This window comes from Sphaerodactylus townsendi, linkage group LG04 (genome assembly GCF_021028975.2).
Source record: "Sphaerodactylus townsendi isolate TG3544 linkage group LG04, MPM_Stown_v2.3, whole genome shotgun sequence".
NCBI lineage: Eukaryota > Metazoa > Chordata > Lepidosauria > Squamata > Sphaerodactylidae > Sphaerodactylus > Sphaerodactylus townsendi.
The window spans coordinates 100,712,355-100,729,904 of NC_059428.1; the positions used below are offsets into that span (position 1 = coordinate 100,712,355).

At 39.5% G+C, this 17,550-nt stretch overlaps 1 protein-coding gene across 3 annotated transcripts in view; it reads left to right on the forward strand.

Moving 5' to 3' along the window:
* The first annotated feature begins 1,605 nt into the window (after positions 1-1,605).
* The window catches only part of CCDC138 (coiled-coil domain containing 138), a 65,091-nt gene continuing 49,146 nt past the window's right edge, over positions 1,606-17,550 (forward strand). For 2 of the 3 annotated variants that reach the window (XM_048494906.1, XM_048494904.1), the window contains exons 1-10: positions 1,606-1,751; positions 2,740-2,800; positions 3,246-3,384; positions 3,582-3,700; positions 10,099-10,262; positions 11,247-11,405; positions 12,992-13,111; positions 14,678-14,755; positions 14,843-14,953; positions 15,633-15,797. In XM_048494906.1, the coding sequence (XP_048350863.1) occupies positions 1,659-1,751; positions 2,740-2,800; positions 3,246-3,384; positions 3,582-3,700; positions 10,099-10,262; positions 11,247-11,405; positions 12,992-13,111; positions 14,678-14,755; positions 14,843-14,953; positions 15,633-15,797 (1,209 nt within the window). In that variant the 5' untranslated portion in view covers positions 1,606-1,658. The remainder of the gene's footprint in view (positions 1,752-2,739; positions 2,801-3,245; positions 3,385-3,581; positions 3,701-10,098; positions 10,263-11,246; positions 11,406-12,991; positions 13,112-14,677; positions 14,756-14,842; positions 14,954-15,632; positions 15,798-17,550) is intronic. The other variant, XM_048494907.1, reaches the window with a different exon arrangement.

Here is a 17,550-nt window from a genome sequence, read left to right on the forward strand (position 1 = left end):
TGGCTTGGAAACTGCCAGTAAATCACCAAACCACAAGTAGCTTGTGAACATGACTGGAGCATGCAGTACCTTTGAAGAACAGTACTGTTGGCAATACCTGACTATCTTGTCACATCAAATACAAGGATATGTTTGGCTATTGAATGGACAAAGCTGCTACTTGAATATAACTAGAGACAGGATTTCTCATGGTGTTTGTAGTTCATACAGATGAGATCTCAAGCATGTTCATAGGCTACCTTTGGAAACTTCTAGAACTAAAGACATATCTAGTGTGAGCTCTGCTGCCACCTGCAGTGAGGAGATATCACATACCAGTATGCCTGGAGTGAGCAGAGTTGCAGCTTTCACTTAAGTTCTTTTTCTCAGCTTATCTGGCCTATACCTTACCACTGGAGGTCTGAAGCCTTCCTTGGACCACAAGTCTTCCTCCAAGACACTGGTGGGGTACAATCTACTACCTGTTCTTCCTGGGAAGTCCCACAATGCCTCCTTTTCAGTACTGAGGCTGATTCTCCTATCCATGTTTGTCAAGTCAATTGCACTGTGCTGGCTTTAGCTTGACTATCTGTAATGGCTCACTCAGACATACATGTTACCATTTAATTCTGGGCAATAAGTAGTAAACATATATTTTTGAATATGACTTTGACCTGTACCCACTCTTCCCAACTGAAGGTTGATTGTTCCAAAATGCTACTGGATAATGACTTTCTAGCAGGCTGAATAAAATCAAATTACCTTTTGTATTGTTACTCATTGTGTTTGGTTGTCAACTGTTTTCTCTCTTGGGCTAAAAAGATGCAGACAATCCAAACTAAGATTGCAGTTCAGTTAAAATGCATGAAGGTGACTGCCTATTGTGAACATGCTTAAGCCCTCTAGAGAATATATTAATTTGTGCTTGGGTAACTGCACTTGCTAAGTAGCTATATGTACTAGAATAGATTATTTCTTAATATTAGGATTTTTTATGTTCTCATAAGAAGCATTAAGGAAGAATCGTTGGCAGCCATTTAATAGCCCAAGAAGACAGGTGTTTTCAGCACCTTGTTTAAAAGTCTGATATGGTGATAGATTATAGCTAAATTTTAAGGAGTCTGATCCTTGTCTGGGGCCATTTATGCTCGTCTCCTTCGCATTGAGCATACATTCCCTTGTGATTTGATTCTCAGTTACACACACATTTCCCCCTCTTCTACAAAGTTATCGCAGATGGACTCCCAGTCCCACCTCCATGACCCCTCTATTTAATTGACAGCCCTAATTGGCAGCTGACTCAGCCTACGCAAAATATCTAATTCTATCCTTCATGTGTGCATTTGTAGTGTTACTTCGACAGATACGTTTTTACCAGTTACGTTATACAGACACTCTGTTATAAAAAAAGAAGACGAAGAACAGAAAAAAAGGGAGAGAAACTTATCCAGCTGTGGTTAAGCCCGTTTTGTTCCCTCATACGACCGCCTGTGTAAGTCTGAGGCACGCTGGAGTGGGAGGCCACCCAAACCTAACGCCCCGCCTCTGCCTTAGGTCCAACCCACAAGAAAGAACAGTAGTGAAACGAGACAGGCGAGGCGGAGCATCCTCGCTGTTGCACCTCGAGGCCTCACTGGCTCCGCCTATTTGGCCGTTGTGAGTGGTGGGGCGAGCGCCGAATGGCCGTTAGCGCTGCTATTCCCCCAATGGCGAGCCCCGCGGAGCTGAGTAGTTCGGTCGAGCGTTTGCGGCAGCGCTACTTGTTAGGGCAGGTGGGGCCTTCGCTGGGGAGGGAGCGGGGTTGGGGAGCGGGGTCTCGAACCCTTTCCCCACGAGAATGAGTGCACGTCTTTTGTCCCCCCCCCCCCCGGATGTAGTATAGTCCTTTTGTGGCTGAGTTCTAAAACAGAGAAAATGCTCGTCTTCTCTCGTTTCACAGTCCTCTTCCTCCTTACACCTTCGGCGTGTGATGGAAGCCTATCTTGTGGAAGGCAAGCACTCTGCATGTGTTCAGATGGCTCTTTCCCTTCGTTACTGGTTCCTATATGGTAAAGCTGAACCTTTGTGTTAGGAACACCCCAACTCAACCCAAATTTAAACTCCTATTACTTCTGCAGTGAGGAGGTGTGCCAGTCTACAGCACATCTTCTGATCTAGGACGTACTGGCCGCTAGAGGAAGAAAATGCCATTTCTGTTTTAATCTGGCCATTTTGGTGCCGGCATTGGGGAAGCCATCCTTGCTACCACCACCACTGGGGCAAAATGCAAAAAAAATTCAACAGATGTGTTTTTCCACTGTGACGATGCCATGGGAACTGCTACACCAGCTGAATATTTGAATTGCATACAATTGTCAGCAAAGTGTTGTAGCTCCCTAGGAATGTGATAACCCTGTGGGTGGTTGACCCCACTCTGCCAACCGCTGTGTGCAAGTGAATTAATTACTTGTCCTTTTTGTTGAGATCAGCATTTGAAACATTATTTCTTGTTCCTGCTGTGATGTCTTCTATTTATATTTTTCTACTGCTGTTAATCTAGTGACACAAAATTCTCCAGGTTCAGAAGAACAGCTTTGATTAATTTCAGTCAGAACACCCACTTAAAATCCTGTTATAATCTGGCCATTTTGGTGCCGGCATTGGGGAAGCCATCCTTGCTACCACCACCACCACTGGGGCAAAATGCAAAAAAAAATCAGAGTTATAATAAGTAGATGTACATACAACACTAATAACTGCAGGACAAAATCATTCTTTTAGGATTATTCATCAAAGACGGTGCAAACCAAATATAAAAATAGAAGAGACCTCGTATCTCCAGGTAACACCTTTTCAAAGGGATTTATTTATTTTCAATTGAATTTGAAAATTAGGATAATAAGAAAACATCCTTATTCAACATGAATACAGAGTATGGCAGTTTCACAAATGCAAACTAAATTTAGTCAGTCTTACAGTTGTTTAGCTTTCAAGATGTTGGTCCCAAGATGCTAGCCTATTTTTTATTTTAAAAGCAGCTTAGAGAGAGAGTAGTGAAGCTCCTAATGGCATACTTAACTGTTTTTTCCTACATTTTTTTCCAAATAGTAAGCCCCACAGAAAAGAGTAGTTCTTTTTAGCATCTTGGTTATTAGCTGTATAGTCAATATAACAGCTGTTACTTTACAGCTTTTTACCCCTCTAGTTGTTTTAATAGAGAATAGGCCATAATTTGGTCGTCATTACTCTTTCTCTAACCAGCATAATCAAAATTTATTTTCTGATAGGTAAAATGGACAGCTCACTGGATGATACATTTTCATCTTTACTTATAAATTCTTCATGTCCAGAGCATCCCTACAGTGGTAGAAAGCATAACAGAAAATATTATTCTGACTCATCAAAGAAGTTTATAAACATGGGCTGGTAAGAACTTCTGCTTTACCATTTTATTTTTTTTCATTGCAAAGCCCTTTCCTCCCCCGTGGTGTTGCATGATTTTTTTTTCAAGGTGGATATATTCTAGGATTAGAAAGTAGCTCTGAATTTTATTATTGCCTATTAATTCCTAGTAATTCACACTATTCTGTATGTATCTAAATGCAATCCTTTGCTTTTGGTAGGCTTGATGAAGAGCTGGATTCCCAGATTGATTCAAGCCAATTTAACATACAGCCAGAGTCCATCAAAGATTTGCTTGAAAGTAATGAAGGTCAAAGGACAGGGATACATACAGAAACAGGTAGGAAATCTCACTTAATAACTATCAAAAACAAAAACTCTGGCCCTTTCCGCATTGGCAGGAATCCTGCCGGTGGAGGGGTGGGGCCCGTTCGCACGGGAGTGTGCGAGCGCCCCCCCCCCCGCAGAGGTCGGCACGGGAGAGGCGGCTCCGCACGGAGCCGCCTCTTCCCCGTCCCCCCCCCTCACCTCGTCATCCTGTGTCGCCCTGCTGGATTACTGACCCACCCACGCTTCCCTCCGACCTCCAGGGGTCGGAGGACAGCGAGGGAGGGTCTCAGCAGTCCAGTAGAGCGACGCAGGACGACGAGGTGAGTGGAGGGGGGAACGGGGAAAACAGCGTGTTCCCGGCGGTGCCGTTCACACCGCGCCAGCGGGAACACGCTGTTTTCCAGGAGGGAGGTTTTTGGGGGCGGCCTGACACCGCTCTGGGGGAGGTGGAGGGGAGCCAGGTCGGTGCTGCTGCGTTTCAGCAGCACTGCCTGTGCGAATGGCGCCTTAGGGACAGCATTTTTGCCGTCCCTAAGGCGTCATATTTGGGCCGTGCGGAAACGGCCTCAGTAACTGTCAATTCTACTAACTTACAGGCCAGTCCTCTCTTGTACTTGCAGTAGTAATCATCTCCTGGACGTTGATTAAGGTAGTTTTGGTTGAGATCTAAAAGGTGCATATAAAATCCAGGAACCAGCATCAATTACTCATGTAAAATGTTTGGGCCTGAATAACACCCCAAACTGGTTGTTCCTTGAGGCATTTTGAAGTGAAGTACCTCCAGTATTTTACAAAGCTAAAAAGGGACATATATGTGAGACCTGTGTTCATAAGAACTGCTTGTATGTACCTCCCTCCTCCATTATTTACTAACGGCTCTAATTTACCTGCTGTGTGTTATAGTCATCCACTGCCTTTCCTTTCTTTTCCTCTGAGTAAAGCTCTTTTGATCAAATACATTGAGGTTTTATGTTGAAACAGTAAGATTTAGTGACAGCAAGGATAAGATTAGGAGACCTTTCAGATAAAGGGAATGAGATGATCTTATAGTGAGGTACAAAAAAAATATTGTGCAAATAGTAGAAATCAATTCCTGAGTCTTATGCAAGGGGCATTCCAATAAAATATGCACCCACATACAAATCTTCAATAAAAACAGTCACACAAATGCTCTGAAAAGGGGGTCCTCATTAATCTGCCATTCATAACACGGGTGGGCTGTGCATTTAACTGAGTAAATAAAAAAGTTCTAGACTAATTTGGGACCGACAAATGAAAGACACAAGAAAGCAGTGATCTAGGCAAGGAAATTCCAGAAAAATGAGGAAGAACAGACCCTCAGGCATGAAAATGTGTCCTCAAATAATCCAGTTGAATCCAAATGGCCCCCAAAAATTCAAAACAGGAATAGTTTTCATTTTGAAAACTTGAATCACCCTGGGAATATAATGCCCACTGCAATATCTGAAAGAATTTAATATACCTTTGTTACAAGGTCTGGCCTTCTTCAACATAGCCTTTTGATAAAACAACCAATTCAATTTGTGAGAAAAAGGTATCCCAAGGTACATAAATGCTTTCACTTGTTTAATTTGAAAACCATCAGTAGACCAGTGGTATACAGGAGGGTTGCTTTTCTTATAAAATAGTAGTACTTTGCATTTACTAAAATTAATTTCGAAACCTATATTCATTTACTGTACAATAGATTGTCTTGCTATGATCTAAGATTGTTGGTTCACCTCTTGGTCAAAGGTGTTCTAGGAAAAAGGTAACCAACAATCTTAGGTCATAGCAAGACAATCCTGTCCTGTAATAAGTTATGTGGTTCAAAATATACCATACATCAGCAACTGCAGTGTGATGGCAGGTCACACAGTTTTGTGTTTTAACATGCATGATGACTAGAAACAGTATACAAGTTTAACATCTAAAGGAGAAGGCAAGCCTTGAAAAATGACAGCACACTAAAGATTTAAACAAGTCATGTCGTAAAAGAGAAAAAAATAGAGGCACTAGACCAGAATGGGTCAAGAAATTAGAGGGAGTTGAAACATGTACTTTTTTTTTTGTATTTTTTATCTGACAAACTAGGAATAAATTCTGGATTAGAATATTGGCCTAAGAACTGCCATCAAACTATAGTTTTGTGGTAGCCTGCAAATAGATACCATTAAAAATCAAAGAGTGTAAACTAGGGTTTCCTGATGTTTGAACGCAGCCGTTGGGTTCCTATTGCATAGTTTAAAAAAAAATACAAGTGCTTCTGGTTAATTTATAAGGATACGGAACTTTAAATAAGCCTGATAAGGCTAAGTGAAAACAGCCTTTTTCTGATTTGAAATGAATGAACCTCTCTAGGATAGCGGTCTGCTGGAAATCCTCTTGAATTTATTTTTGAAACACAGAGTGAAAGGTAGGCATGCTGTGCCAGATCATTGTTCAGTTTCTTTCATAGAAACTGTGTTTGCTTTTCATAGTATAGATGGTAACCAGGTTCCTGCTCTGTGTGTGTGTGTGTAGAATATTGAAATACTATAACTATCGGAGGTAAAAATGAATGTCTCAACTGATTCTCTGAATCGTGATTTATATAATTGTAATTGAGCCCCAGACTTTTTTGTTCTTTCTCCATCTTTATCTGGTCTCACTAACCATAATTTCCTTCTTTCCGAGTCAACCATAGTCAACTATGGTTATTTCCGAGTCAACCATAGTCAACTATGGTTATTGTTAAATGGAAAACTGATTAGGAAGCTAAATGCAAGGAGGGGATTCTTGAGCTCATACCTCATTTTCTGTCTTCTTGTAGTATTCAGCTGTTGCTGCTTCTGCTTCCTGGTCTGTCTGCTAGATCTCATTTCTGTCAAAATACTCAGGATTACTACAATGGAACTTGTAACAAAGAGAATTCACAATGATTGCATCTCACTGGGTGCTCACGTAGAACTTTTCATCAGTGGCCTTTCATTGCTGCTGTGCAGGTTAACACACCATGACTCTTCTGTGGCATATTTAGTTTGAAGCATAGTTAAGATAAATATGACCTCTCTTGTCAATTCAACCCCCATAGCCATGACAACTGCACTGGCTGTTTTTCAACTCTTTGATGTTGCAGTGGATTATTGCTGCCACTTCACCTGAATCAGCTGCTCAGTTGTCATGCTTTATCTCTGCTTTGATTTCACTGTTTAACTTGTAGGTTTCTGCTATAAGAAAATGAATGGGAATTCCAAGATCCCTGAGCAACCTATTGCTAAATTAAACAGTAAGGCTAATTTATGCTATGTTTTTCAGGTGACATCCTGCTGATATAATACAGTTGCGCAGCCTGTCACCACAATTTTTGCAAGGAACTGATGACTCCTTCTGTGTATGAAATGTGACGTCATCCTGTGTGCTGCATTTACCAAGACACTAGAACTGTATACTACTTGCCTCTAGATAAATACAGTGATGGTGAACTTTTTGGACTCAGGATGGCAAAAATTTGGAAAATGCCTAACGACTCTGCTGGCATGTCACACACACACCCCTAAACAAAAGAGAAACAATTCTTTATGTATTCATGTCACCACCAATCACAGTTCTGAAGATGACATCACGTGCTCATACAGATGATGGCGCTCTGGGTGGTGCAGGGTGGCATATTTCTTGTATTTTTGTGCCTTCAGTTTCTTTGGTAACTCAAACAGGGAGAATAGTTGTCAGGTGTTGGTGAACGCTGGTGTTTCACCCCAAACGTGGTGTATCACCTTTGATCTGTGTGTTCACCATTACTGCTATAAATGTCTCCACCATAGCACTGCTGTCTTTTGTGCTCCTCCTGAGATCCATAAAGGTGTTCCTCCTCCAGGCTGCCCTATTATTTCAAGTTCAGCTTCTTTATTGGAACCCCATTTTCTATATATAGACTCATTTGTACACCCCTATGTCCATAAAATGAAATCATACCCGCAAGACACCAGGGGTTTCATCAATAAAGTAGAGGGAATTTTTTTTGCCCCACTTAAACAGCTCTAGTTATGTTAGATATGGGAGCCCTTTACGCCAATATTCCCCATGAAGGAGGGTAATTGTTAGCCAACTTTTGGATAAAATATGTTCCCCTTTCCCTCCTACATGCTTTCGATTTGAACTATTGGAAATCATCATGGAAAAATTACTTCAGGTTTGAGGAAGAATATTTCTGTCAAATCAAAGGGTTTGCGATGGGATATTCAGCAGCTCCAGAAATCTCTAATTTGTTCATGGAAGATTTTGAAATGAAATATACTGGTAATCCATATAACCCCTACCATAAGCACATATGGTCTATATAAGCAGTATATAGACAATTTTTGTTGTTTGATGATGAACTGGTAGTCACTGAATTTGTACAGTGGCTTAATTTACTACCTCAGTATAAAATTAACCAGCTATTCAAGAACCATTGAAATTAATTATCTCAATATTACAGTCTACATTTCACAGTACCATAAACTGGACCATTGTCAAAACCTACGGATAAGAACAATGCTTTGCATTTCAACTCTCATCGTTCTTTCACCTTATAAAAATGGGTCCCCTATAGCCAGTTGCTGAGGGTGACGTGTGACTCTACAGCTTAGATTTTCAAACAGGGACAAAAAATGATTAAGAAGTATTATAATAGGCGTTATTCTTGAACATAACTTGGAATAGCATGTACCTTGAACATAGCTTGGAATAGGGTTGCTGGCATAGATCGTAATACATTTACAGTGTATGACAAGTGAGTAAGATAGGATCAATTGGGGTTTAGACTAAACTGACAAGGCAATTGACATCAAACACATTGTCCTGAAATATTGGCATATTGTTTCAAATATCCCTGGGTGTAGTAACTCTCCCAGTGAGGGATTCAGATATTTATGTAACCTTAGACAAATGCTGATTCATTCTGATTTTTTGTGTCTCCCCATTCATGAGGAACTAAAAAAAGGTAATTATCCCTGTGGGCATTGTTCTAATTGTAGCCTGTCCATTAGTATTAAACATTTAAACACCCTCATAAGGAACTTGAATGGGAACTTAAGTCGTTCACCACTTGTCAAATTAAGGGATGAGTTTTCTCATAAGACATCCTTCCCCCAAATTGTACATTGGGAGGTGTACAACATCTTTGCAATTATGGATTTCTGAGCATAGATCCAGAATAAGACACAATCATGCCAATGCTCTGCTTGTACAACATTTTGTTGATTATAGACACACAGAGGAAGTTATTTCTTTTTCCATTCTATTCAGTTACCAAGCATGTTCTCATCGTAGAGCAGACCTTAAAAGGATATCGTTTCAGACCAAAAGTAGACTTATATTTCAGTTTCAGACTTATGAGCCCCAGGGACTCAAATCATAACTGAGATTTTTCCTGCTTTCTATAAAATGGATATATCCATTGTTGAGAATAGCAACTTTGCTGTCATTCTTCTATTTTGTAAAAATTATCAGTATCCGTAAAAAAAAATCACAATTTTCAGACCTTGTGTCTTTAACGTTTCAATGTATGCTGTTATATTCTTTACACCTGCTCATGATTGCGGTTTTGCATTTAAATGATGCTAGTCATGGGAACACATATGCACTGTGCTTTGGCAAAGCCCTACCACAATGTTCCAGAGATTCCAAGTTTTGGCATATATTTAGAACTATTAAGATATGTATATTTCGAATAGTATAGATATAATTAATGGGTGTATAAGTATAAGCCAGTTGTTTTTTTTTCTATATATGTTTTAGAAAGCTAATCTAAATATGGAGAAGTGCCTTAGCAGATTTGACGGCAATTGAGGGCTAATATGGTCTCTCATATAATTATACTGCTTTGTACTGAAGAAGATGGGAGTGCGTCTCCCTGCAAAACTGGGACATTTATTATCTGAAATACCTGTCTATTGGAAGAATTTCTATTGGTAGATTCTCTGGCATTATAGGTTTCAGTATATTATGCAGTCTTACTGATGCAGCCAGTGAAATTGACATTTTTGTGAGCTAAAGCTGTATATATTGAAAGAATTTGTATTGTATGTTCTGGCATTGCAGGGTCTCTTATTTATTGTGCGGTCTTATTTGATTCAGCCATTGAAATTGACACTTTTGTGAGCCAGTCCTTTACTGCTCAATCTTACTAACTCGGCCAATGAAATTGACATTTTTGTACTGTGGTTTCCCAAAATTTGTTGCACTTTTTTATATTCAGTATAATTTTTCACCACTTATGTGATTCATGTAGTCTTGGTATAGGGTCTTCTTTTGCAAATTTAATATCTAGCCATGCAGGTCTTCATCAACATTTAATTTTATGAGTTAATAAAATGTATTTTCTGTTGACCTTTAAAATAGAAGAGTAATGTACTGAAAATGTCTGATTATCTTTTTGCCTGCTAGATGTCACTCTGCCGTCTGGTTTGGTGGTGGCCACGTGCAGTGATTGTGATGGCAGCGGTGTGGTAAGAGAGACTGGATCCCAAGCGTTGAAAGGGAAAAGCCTAGTACCATCTCACTTCAGTCAAATTTATCATGAATTGTCTATCATATATCAAAAGCTACAGGTAAAATTAATGTTGAATTGACTATGGTAGAACATTGTGTGTGATTTTCTTTCCTGTCATCCACTCAAAAGAAACATCTGTATTATTAATATTCCATATTTGTGTTTTCTGAATGTTGTGTTGGTAGCTAGAAATACAAAAGAAAATAATGATCTTTCACTGAGCCATCCTGTGTTGATTTAGAAGTATTACGTCTTTTGGATTTTGCTGAACTTTTAATTCTGTCAGGTTAATGTTATGTGTAGATGTCATGTGTAGATGTCATGAAGAAGGAGCCATGAACTCCTCAGGATTAGCCATTCTTTTCCTCCTTCCTCTGCATGAAGAATGAAGTTCAAAGACTTCTAGTTTGAAACGGTAAATGGCAAACTGGGTTTACCTGCAAGAGAACAGACCAGATGATTTAGAATCCTTGTCTGTTGGCAAGAGAACAAGGCACAGTTTGTGAATTATTCAGACCTTAAAATTAACTGTAACTTCCAAATGAGAAAATTTGAAATTGAAATCAGCAAGCTTTCTCATTCTTGTACTTTCTGAAAGTATTTTCATTTCTAAATTATCTGAGATTTCAGATGTTTCACAGTTGCAAAAACAATTCTATAAAAATCCAATTTTATATTTTTGATTTTTTTCATCCATATTAAAGCATGTAAAATACTGATTAGAAAATGTGAAGCTAAATCAAGTACTTACTGAATTTTTATGTTCAGAAGAAACATGAATTAGCCCTTGGAAACTGATGCAGTGACAGAATCAGTTGCCACTCTAAGCTTGTATATAATCAGTCTTGTTTCCAGGTACTTGGCCTTACTTGGGAGAGAGATGAATTCATTCCTTGGTTTCATGCCATCTTGTGATGTAGCTAATGTCGGTATATGTAGAAGACAAATATTTTGCAAGCTATTCATGTTTTGCGGCTTATTTTCAAGGTGTCATACAAGTATATTCTCACAAATGCTTTTTGTTTTGTCTGCTCCAATTCAGCAAGAAAATCTAATTCAGCAAGAAAATTCTTTAAAACTTGAACAACGAGAACGCCTCTTAATGGAACGAGAAGCCTTGCTTTGTAAACATGAAGCTGCGTTGACTAAAATTCGAGGTGTTGAGGAGAAAGTTCATGCAAAATTCCAGATTATAAAAGAGGTATTGTAGTTGTTAAAAATCTTTTTGGTTTACAATCCAGTTAACTTTCCTAGTACCAATCTCCACGATGGGAATTATCCTTACTTTACTGTTAAGTTGCTTTTGTAATTTCAGAATTCAGAGATTATGCCCTGGCCCAAAATACTTTTGCATGAATAAATTTATTTGTTAAGGGACCAAATACTTAAAGTGGTATGTACATAGATGGACATGCAGGTGTGGTTGAGAATTAGACCCTGACATAATATATTGGAAGAAAGTGGATGCTGACTGGCAGGTTTATTTGAACTAGAGGAGCAACCATGTTTCTGCTTCTCTTGTAGAAGACACTAATTATGAGAGGGTATGAGATGAGAAAGGGCGGAGGAGAGATTGAAAAACATTCTTTCAGTCACACACACACACACACACTTCCACACTTTTCTTTGTGAGTTTGAAAAGAAAAGAGAAAAGAGTCCAGAAGTAATAATGGTAGTGTTTATTGAAGTTCTATGCGAGTAAACATAATTCTCCATAACCAGAACTGGAGAGCTTGGAAAGCATAGGGTTAGATATAGCCAGCAGAAACCCCTCCCTCTCCCCTTAGCAGGTGGGTGAAAGCAGAGGAGAGGTGTTACATTGTTTATGATAACGAGCTCAGCTGGTTTCACATAGAAAAGCATTGTTCTCGCTAACTACCAGATGCTGCCAGTCTGGAATGCAGGGCTTGGGTGGGAGGGGGAAAGGGAGGGGGAAGTTGGGAACGAGGCTGGCCTGATAGCAGGTCAGCCAATGGCCTGAGAGCAGTATGATGTCACCACATCATTGGATCCCAGACTCCCAGTGGGAGAGCAGTAGCTAGGCTCATCAGGGGGAGAGTCACTCTATCAGGAGCAGTGTTGAAACTTTGTTGACATGACAGTTCTTGACTAAGGCACTTGGGGCAGCATATGGAATTCCCACTCCTTCATTTTATCCTCTAACGACCTTTGAGGAAATTTAGGCAGAGATTGAGTACCTGGCCCATGGGCACTCAGCAAGCTTCCTGGCTGAGGAAATTGAACTTGGATATCCTTAGCTGTAGTACCACACTCTTAAGTGGTGAATAGAACTTTTTTGCTTTAGTTTGCACTCATGAAGTCTGAGCCGATTCAGCTGATTAATGTCCCATTTCCTTTGTGCAACTAATTGTTAAAGTCAACAGTGTACTTGTGTGAGCAGGAAAATGATGAAGAAACCTACTCAGGGACATCCTAGTACAGTGGTGGCGAACCTTTGGCACTCCAGATGTTATGGACTACAATTCCCATCAGCCCCTTCCAGCATGGCCAATTGGTCATGCTGGAAGGGGGTGATGGGAATTGTAGTCCATAACATCTGGAGTGCCAAAGGTTCGCCACCATGGTCCTAGTAGTATGTTGCTTTAGAAAATCTTTTACCTCTCACATCTTAAGTGTTTGACATTCATTATGCTATAGATAAGACAGAACAGCATGCATAGACTTGAACATGGAACCTGAAATTTAAGTGGAAGATTCTAAACAGTTTTTTAAAAGTAGAGCTCATAACTTACATTAATCCTGTTTTAACATTCTTAATTTTTTCAGCAACATGAAGCAGAAATTCAACAATTGTCAGAAGCCTTGAAAGAAAAAACAAAGGAAAACAAGAGGCTCAGATCATCATTTGACACTTTAAAAGAACTGAATGACACTTTAAAAAAACAGGCAAGTGCAATTGTTCTGTTCCATTCATGGCAGTGTTACAAGTTATAATACTTTAAAGAGCCTTATGAGCATCAGTCAATTCTACTTTATGATGTTTTATTATCAAAGGCCTTTGCTTTGTAAGGAATATGTTTACCAGAAACTATACGTTTAGATCTATAATTAAAATAATTTACGGAATATGAGATAATCATTGAAATGTTGCTGTCTTCAACAGGTCTTCAGATTCTTTTAAAAAGATAACTTCTGTACTGAGTCATGTGTGTTCAGTTTTTAGTTTGTTGACATATCCGTTTGTTTATAGATTCTGCTTCAAATAATCATGGGTCACATGGGGTTGCTTCATGTGTTGCTGCAAACTATGCATTCCTGCTTTGAATCAGCTGTATCTTTTGTGAACATTTAAAGGACATTTCGGTGTTTATAAACAGACATATAACATTTGCCAATCATTTCTCCTGTGGAAGTTCTTATCAGGGATGTAAATTTGCTAGAAAAATTAAAATTGGAAAATTTTCTGGGAACTATCTGATTCACTAAATACAGGACAATCTGATTCCGTGTGTATATTGTATATTGTATATTGTAACACATTTAGTAAAAAAATTTCTGTACTAACCCATGTTAATTGTTTGTCTCAGTATCAACAAATGGAGAAACTGAAATGTTTGATTAGTTGAAAAAGCAAGTACATGTTTCAGTGTTTTTATTCAAACAAATTCAAAGGTTTATGAGGAAATCTATATTGGAATAACACAGGTAAAAATTTTGAAACATAACATGCATTTCGTTTTCATTGTTTAAGAAAAACAAAGGAACTGAAAGCTGATAATACCAAAATTTTGATCTGAAACATATTTACTAGGGAGTAAATTCCATTGACTTAGTGCTTCAAAACACTGTAATTTTAGCATACACATGCTGTGAACATAGTTTTCCACTCATCTGTTTCAAAAGAATTTAACTTTTGTGCATGAAGATCACAAACATACCACATCACTTGTGCTACTCTTTAGTTCCCCATCAGATTGATAGTTACAATATCTCTTCTTCTGTGTGAAAGGATACATTTAAGTAAGAATTTTAGCTTTGGTTTCAGTTTGGCCTGCACAGCCAGTCAGGTGAAATTACAAGTGAATTTTTCATTTGGATTTTACATGTGTTTGTAGTTTTATTGCCTCATCCCCACCCCTGTTTACAAATTAATAAAACATGCCTGAACTCTCAAACCATTCCTAGGGGTAATCATCTGAAAAACATCAACTGCTGCATGGTAACTGCCAAGCTTGCCTCATATTGTGTTGGCAATGGTGGCATCTGTTGGTTGTATTAATTTTTTGGAACAGCCGATCTTTAAAACTAGACACTTTCCCGCTGAAAAAAAGAAGGAAAAGTTTCCACCTGTCTCTCTGATTAGGTTCCTATTCCTACCAGGGTTAAAGAAATGTGTAGTAACACTCATTGAATTAATTATACAACAATTTGTGAATTTGTTCACACAAAGGAAAGATTACAGTTAATGTAACCTTTGGCTCAATCCTGGAAACATTTTCTGTTTCTTTTTAGTTAAGCGACGTGAGTGAGCAGAACAAGAAGATAGAAGCCCAATCTCGCAAAGTACAAGCTCGTTTGGAGAATTTGCAGGTAGGATTTAATTATGCTCCTTGTTGTTTGTCATCTTGACAAGAAAAAGGAACTAGGGTAAATTCTTCTTAATTTATCCTTTTGCAGAGGAAACATGAATTTTTAACAGTACAGAAGTCGAAAGAAACTTCCTATGCAGCCCAGGAACATAAACCTATTAAACAAGAAAAATTAACAGCAATATCAAAAACTTGTAAGGTAAGTCACACACTGAACAGAAACAATAGTCCTGAATGTGAACTTCAGAGAATGTACCATTTACACAGGGTATTCCTATCTGTGTTAGCTTCTTCACTTAAGCAGTCAACCTCATATTAAGTGAATGGATTACTCTTGCACCCTTGTGAATATTGAAGCCTTAGAGCTGCGGCCTTTCATTTTGAGGTTGGGGAATAAGAATAAGCTTCAGTCATTCTAAGCATTGTTCCCAAATGCATTTTTCTCTCAGTAATTTAGTGAGTTTGATGTGTGTTATTATGTGAATTGCCTTATACTGAAGGAAGAGAGAGAAAAAGCTCACAAACATGAAATACAAATCTTTAGGTTCTTCCGGGAAAGACACCGGATGAGGTTGCAAAAGAAACGCCAAGATAAGGCATATAACAAAAAAATCCCTCATCTTTTAGTTGAGAAGAAACGGACCCCCACTGGATTCTGGGAGTCAGCTGGGTAGGACTTTCATCTGTTTGCACCAAGATGAAATAGAGAAACTCCAACACATTTCCTCTGTAAGCAGATATCCATATGCTGTCAGTGCAGCTGATGTGATGTGCATTGCATTGCAGATCGCACAAGCTAATGCATGTTAAAGATATCTATCTTGACGTAAGCAGCTAATTCAGATGTGCTCTGAAAGATGCCGATGTCTGCTTTGCAGGTGCCACTTAATTTACATATCTACGACCTTTTAACTGTGCTCCTGGATTGGATCTCAGATCAGCACCTCCGTAAACTGATGCATGATGACGAGAAAGAAAACATTCATAAGCCAACAGGCACACTTTCCTTCAACAGAAGCTACACACAAGAAAAATGTGTCAAGGTAGTTCTGTAATAAGACCATTTATCATGTCTGCATGCTTACGTGCATATGCAGCTAAAGTAACTGTTGTTAAAATGACAAAGATTTTACTGCTGTTAAAATGGCAGCAATTTCCGGGAGTCTTTTTGTCCAAAATACCTTGTTACCCAAATGCACCAGGGATCCCCAGTGTCACTCTTGGGGTTTTGGGGAATATGTATTTAGTGTTTCCATTTAAGTAGCGTGCTTTTGAATGTTTACATCCTGGTAAACTTTGTTGGTCCTTGAGATGTTACTGGACTCAAATTTTGTTCTACTACTACTGACTAACACAGCTATGGTTACCCACCTGAAACTGAATTCTCATTGTTAAAACACTCTGTTCCACATTTTGTTGCTCTTATTCAGTTCAGTGAACATTGTGACATAACTTTCTCTTACAGCACAATCCAGATTGCTGTGGCAAGCAAAGGCTTTCCAGAGGTGCAGCAAGAAAGAAAGAAGCAAAAACTCTCCCTGTGGGACCTAGTAGACTTACGCCATCCAAAAGGGTGGTCCAGGGCCAGGGCCACAGCACAACAGGCAGCAAACTGGGGGTGAAAGCCAACTAACGTTGACTCCACCCATGAGAACACTCCATCCTGCTCTGAAATCCAGCTGAGAGCAGCAGTGGCGTAGTGGTTAAGAGCAGGTGTGCTCTAATCTGGAGGAACTGGATTTGATTCCTCACTCTGCCGCTTGAGCTGTGGAGATTTATCTGGGGAATTCAAATTAGTCTGTGTATTCCAACACACGCCAGCTGGGTAACCTTGGGCTAGTTACGGTTCTTCGGAGCTCTCTCAGCCCCACCCACCTCACAGAATGTCTGTTGTAAGGTGGGAAGGGAAAGGAGTTTGTAAGCCCCTTTGAGTTTCCTTACAGGAGAGAAAGTGGGGTTAAGAATCCAACTCTTCTTCTTTATTCTGGACACCAGTGCAGCCCTACAGCAGCCTGGGCTTCCAGGTTTGCCTGCTGTGGAGCTATTGTGAGTCTTTCTTTCATGTTGATAACATGGGTAAAATACTGGGAAATAATATGTGTGATACCTTATTGAAGCCACTGAATGCAAGAAGCTGGGATCAAGCAGTGGAAAGGCATTGCGCTGATGCCCTGCTTGTGAGCTCTGTGAAGGCAGCTGGCTATCCACATCCGGAAACAGAATGTTGATTAGATAGACTCATCATCAGCTTCAGGCTAGGCTTTTGTTCTAAAGATAACAAGTCAGTACTAACTGAATTTCTTAAAAATATTGTGTGTTAGTTGTATACCCTTTGGTTCTCATTGGAGGCAGAGGACATCTTGCTGGGTGGTTCCCACTGTCCAAACTGAGAGGCAGGAAATGATTTTTTTTTTTGCTTCCTTCTTCCTTTGGGAGTCACCCTTTCTTTTCTTGCCTCCAGAGGGAGCACACCTACAGAGTAGCTTAGCTGTACTAGATTAGTAATAACAATAGGCTTGCCTTTTTTCCTGACATATTTGACTATTGCTTCCTTCAATTTATTTCCTTTCTATCTTATAGCTGTTTTAGTTCCCTCTTATCTTGGAGTCCTCCTTTTTCTTAGCTTCAGAGCTGTTTTCTTTCCGTCCTCCCCCCCCCCCCTTCTTCTTTTGGTGGATTGAACATCTTGGAGCTTGTTAATCTCTCTAAGTGATTGCCACTCAAGTCATGAGCCACTCTGGCAGGAAAAGCCTCTTCTCAGACCCTGAAGAGGAGCCGCACAGTGAGGGAGAGGGC